The sequence below is a fragment of the Pseudonaja textilis genome, chromosome 9 (assembly GCF_049901715.1).
Source record: "Pseudonaja textilis isolate UNSWEBS1 chromosome 9, rPseTex1.2, whole genome shotgun sequence".
In the NCBI taxonomy this organism is placed as follows: domain Eukaryota; kingdom Metazoa; phylum Chordata; class Lepidosauria; order Squamata; family Elapidae; genus Pseudonaja; species Pseudonaja textilis.
In genome coordinates, this window is record NC_141998.1 from 2,796,112 (window position 1) to 2,801,350 (window position 5,239).

General features: G+C 44.1%; 1 protein-coding gene across 1 annotated transcript in view; it reads right to left on the minus strand.

The window, feature by feature from the left end:
- Positions 1-2,370: 2,370 nt before the first annotated feature.
- Positions 2,371-5,239, minus strand: part of LOC113445829 (neuropeptide Y receptor type 4-2-like) — a 10,715-nt gene continuing 7,846 nt past the window's right edge. Inside the window, exon 2 of the mRNA XM_087938823.1 lies at positions 2,371-5,239. This exon is cut by the window's right edge and continues 1,196 nt beyond it. Within this exon, the coding sequence (XP_087794949.1) occupies positions 5,233-5,239 (7 nt within the window). The 3' untranslated portion in view covers positions 2,371-5,232.

Here is a 5,239-nt window from a genome sequence, read left to right on the forward strand (position 1 = left end):
GCCCCCATCTATTCTCCCAAGTCCCAGCTGATCGGCTGTGTCTTCTTTCGTTGCCCTGCATAAGAGAACAGAGCTGGAAAGCAGGTTAGTGGGGCGGGGAGAGAACGGGGATTTTGCAGCAGGGGTCTTCAAACTTGACAGCTTTAAGACTTGTGGACTTCAACTCCCAGAATTCTTCCTCCGATCATGTTAGCTCAGGAATTCTGGGAGTTGAAGTCCACAAGTCTTAAAGTTGCCAAGTTTGGAGACCTCTGTTTTACAGTAACCTTCCCCTGCCATGCACACCAAGCCAAAAGCCATGTCCAAGGAACTGGTAGTAAAAATTTTTTGAATCCCACTACTGGATGCCTCCCTCACTATATTACTAACATTTGGCAGATACTGAAGATTGGAAGCACGCCATTAGTTTAGGCATATATTCTAGAATGCTTCACCGTTTACAGTGATTTTGTCATGCTCAAGAAAATAGTAAGGATGCAAAAATTCCTGGGGTAATGTTTGTGTCCCAAATATTGCAGCATTTTTCTCAGGGCATGAGAGCCAGGTGGCAAACGGATCAAGCAATATCACTTTTGAGAGAATACACAAAAGTGGATGACATCCCACTTCCTGTAATAATTTCAATCCCAAAGGTTCTCAGGATCCATTTGTCCCAGTTGTTGCTTTTCAAGTTCATCTCTTTAAGAAAAAGACCCTTGGTTTCCTAGCGTGGATTTTTCTGCCCGGTGTGAAAACCCAGAAACACAAACAGTCCCACTGGGTTCCATTCGGTTTTGTTTTTTTAAAGCCATAAACCACAGAGAAAGAAGTCCAGATTTAAAAAAAGAACAGCTCCGAAGAAGAATAGCGCACAAAGTCAACTTCAACAAAGCTGGCAACGATTTCATAAAAAGAAATGTCTCTTAGAAGAAGAGTCCATCCAGTGTTTCTCAGTCTTGGCTGCTTGAAGATGTGTAGGCTTTAAATCTTTCCTGGCTGGGGAATTCTGGGAGTTGAAATCCACAAGTCTTAAAGTGGCCAACCAAGGCTGGAGACCCCTGCAGTCTAAACAGTTCCTCAAATTTGGTAGCTTTAAAATCTGTGGACTTCAACTCCCAGCATGCCTGGCTGGGGATTTCCGGGAGTTGAAGTCGACAGTCCTTAAAGTGACCAAGCTTGTGAAATGCTACTTAGTTCTAAAGTCTTTAGACTCTAAAGCATCGTTTTGGTATTTTGCAGTGCAGATAACAATTGCATGTGAATCCCCTTTGCGGTGTAGCTCTGGCGTCTTTTCATACAAGCGTCAGACTTCGTTTTAGAAGGAGCGGTGACCCCTGAGCTAGGAAGATGGATTCTACTAAAGCTTGTAATTAGAGAGTCCAAACAATAAAAGCCTACCATAGCTCGGATCATTTTCTTTCTCTCTGCGAGAAATGTGTGGGGACCGTCATCACCAAAGCAATAAAATTAAATTCAGAATCGACTCTCCGGTCAAATGGCATCATTTGTGTTGTTCTTTCATTGCATGTCATGTCCCACTAGGTATCCAAGGTCTCTTGCTTGAGCAGGGGTTGGACTAGAAGACCTCCGAGGCCCCCTTCCAGCACTATTTTTTTCTGTTAAGAGGCCACGTATGCCGTGTTTCCGAGACAAAGGCAGGCAGGTAGCAACCATGCTCTCGGGGAAATAGCATGGCTCTTGAAATGAGTCAGGAAAGAGGCATTCTCTCTTGTTTTCAGTTTCTCCGTCTTGCTGCCTGTCCAATTTCGGTTGCGTGGAGCTGGAGTCTAAAATTTGCAAGTCAATGTGTGGCTCCCTCTGGGAGGGCAATTCTGCTCTGCCACGACTGAGTTTTGGGATCAGAAATGCATTTCATTTAGCTGCACAAGCTGGTCTCCTCACTGGATCTGTGATGAAGCTTCTCTTGCCATCAAGGGCTGCCTGTGAAAGCACATAATCTATGCCCTTGTATCACAGCACAACGGACACGATTACAGTCGAGAGTGCACGGGTATGTGAAAAAGAAACACGAACACCTAAAACCCTAAATCTCCCATCATGGCTGTCTCTCTCCTTCCTGTATGCAGTCAGCAGTGGACAAACTGAACAGGATCCTGATTAAAATTTGAACGGGACCATCAGATAACAGACATTCAGAGTTGGAAGTGTCCTTGTAGGTCATCTAGTCCAACCCTCCACCCAAGCAGGAGACCCTACGCCATTTCTGACAGACGGGAGTCCAATCTCTTCTTGAAAGCCTCAAGTGATGACGCTCCCACAACTTCTGAAGGCAACTTCCATTGGTTGATCAGCAAATTTCCGCTTGCAGTAAAAGAACTGATCATCCAAATTCAGGAATTTTGCACTCTGGATCGGGCACGTTTTATAATGGAAGTTTTTAAGAAGAGATTGGACAACATTTGTTGGAAATAGTGTAGGGTTTCCTGCCTAAGCAGGGGGTTGGACTAGAAGACCTCCAAGGTCCCTTCCAACTCTGTTATTCTATATTCTATGTATGAAAAGGGAACTGTTTGGCAGTGAAAATCCAGCAATAACGTTGCCGCTGCAACTCTGTTGCCTGAAGTGACCATGTAAATGCCCGGTAGGGAGGCTGGTGGCCAGCGAATTTAAAATGGAGTATAAAATATGATAAATAAATAAAATTTGTAACAGAGATGAGTACCGCCCCCTAGAGCCGGAAACGACTAACACGTATGTGCGAGGGGAACCTTTACCTTTTATAAAAATACGAAAACCCTTTCAGGGATAGAAGTTTCATTCCAGTGGGAGGAAATATTGGCTAACTCACTGGCTCGATTCACAGTCACTACAAAAAGTTTGGGAATGTAGGCTTTTGAGAGAGACCAGGGCCAGGAAAAAAAAAGCAAAAACCAAATTTGATTTGGGTGCATTGAAGTCTAAATCAAATTGAAATGATTTAGGTGAACGTTAAGTTAACATAAGTGATTGAATTAATGTACGTTTGTTTTTAAAACCCTCACGTCTTTCATAAGCTTTCTCCTTCTAGCCATTGAACAGATTGTAGTTCCAAAGCCACACCCACTGTCCTGATTTACACAGTGTAGTAGACAGACCCCTTGCCCTCAGCTGGATTGCACCATATCAGGATAGTTGGCAAGCAGACAATTTCATTCCTTTCATTTCCCAAGCGCTTGTGCAACGAAAGAAAAACTGGGGCCGAAGTGAGACAGAGCTGTCTCCAAACTCAATCGAGCCAATTTTGTGAGCTGCACCAAATTAGGTTATGCAGGATAAATGCCAACCTACAGAACAAGAAATGTATTTTGCCCTGAATTTATATTAAAGGGGGCTAACTATTCTGTCCTTTGATTCAGCAAGTGAATCAAAGGACAGAATAGTAAAACGATAGTAATTTTTCCCCTATTTCATCCCATAGTAGTGGAGCCAAAGGAGAGAGGGTCTGAGCAAGAGTGAAGAAACCTCCCCCAACCCACCAAGGGTCAATTCAGTGACCAATCAGGATTACAGATGTGGCCACATGACATGAACTACATTTCCCAGGATACCTTAACTACATTTACCATGATGCATTCCCTTAAGGGGACAGCTCCCAATTACTAACTAACTATCCCAATTCCCATTAACTATATAACTGGCTGGACAGCACACTAACTTTCCAGGCAATGCAAGAGGATAATTGAACATCTTTTATATCTTGCCGATGGAAAGGCTTGCTTTTTTATTATTGTTCCAAATAAAAAGAGAATGGAGATTAAAGGGCTTAACGGCATTGATAGGATCGGAGCAGCCAGTGGAGAAAATATTTTGCTCTTGTTAAGAATCGGGAGAAAGGAAGGATGTTTTTGAGGTTTCTGGTTTTGGCACCAAAATCTCTGGTTGTCTCTTTCTGTATCTAATGATATTATCCCATCCATAATTTCATTTTAAAGCATATGAGAAAAGGGCAACTTAGCATAATGAAGCAATGACAGGTTCTTGACGGTGTGCAATTCTTTCCAGAGTGAATGGGTTTTTCTAAGGCTTTTCTATGTTCCAGGCAGACCACAGAAAATATTGGACATTTATCCAAGTTCATGGGTGTGAGGTGGGGGGCAAATGCTTGTCCCACCCCATAAAGGACCCACTCCAATGAAAAGCACAGGACGGAACGTTTTTCAAATTGGGCAACTTTTAAGATGCGTGGACTTCAACTCCCAGAGTTCCCCAGCCAGTTCTGGGAGTTAAAGTCCATACATCTTAAAATTGCCAAGTTTGTGGGGGGAAGGGAGGGGAACCCCACTATTCCAGAACATACCCCATGTTGTTCTGTGGTTGCAGAGAAGAAGATTGGGCATGACGTGCAAGTTTTCAGTTGTCAGGAAATCTTTATTTACTATCACTGAGAGATGCTGTCTGTGAGAAGCGATTTGACAAAATCAGTGAACAAGGAATTCACGCACCCCGGGATTTTGAAAAAAGGGAGGTGGATGGCTACTCTGCCAAGCAAAGCAATTTAGGAGCCCTGGGTCTTATTAGGGAGTTTTACGCAATTCCTCAAACACGCCTCCTAATCGCCATTCATTCCGATATATTTATATTCTCTGAAGAAGCTTTCAGATCTCCCAAGGGTTAGGCAAAGACTTGGAGCTAAGGAACAAGGAGAAGATTTGATACTTGAGCTGCCAATGCATCGGTGGCAGAGGTGGTATTTAGCCGGTTCGGACCGGTTCTCTAGAACCGGTGGCAGAAATGTTGAGTAGTTCAGAGAACCAGCAAATACTACTTCTGACTGGCCCCGCCAACCCCATCGATTCTCTGCCTCCCATTGAGTCCCTGCTGATCAGCTGAGTCTCCTTTGGTTGCCCTGCACAGGAGAACAGATCTGGAAAGCAGGTTAGTGGGGTGAGGAGGGAATGGAGATTTTGCAGTATCCTTCCCCTGCCAAGCCCACCAAGCCATGCCCACCAAGCCACTCCATGCCCACAGAACCAGTAGTAGATTTTTTTTTGAATCCCACCACTGATTGGTGGCCTAAGAAATTTAAGTTCTCCAGTCCTCCGTATCATTCTCTATTTCTGTCAACCTTCACCTCTCTCTTTCTCTCTGTCCCCAGCAACCGAAAACAATCCCTGATATACGTTTGGTTATAAGATAGCAGGCAGAAGATTTGGGAAGATGCAAAACACAGAAGGGTGGTGCTAATCCACACTTGTCCCAGTGTTGAAGAAAGGAGTGGCTGTCCTTGGGAGGCCCGACCTTGGATCCAGGCCATCACACA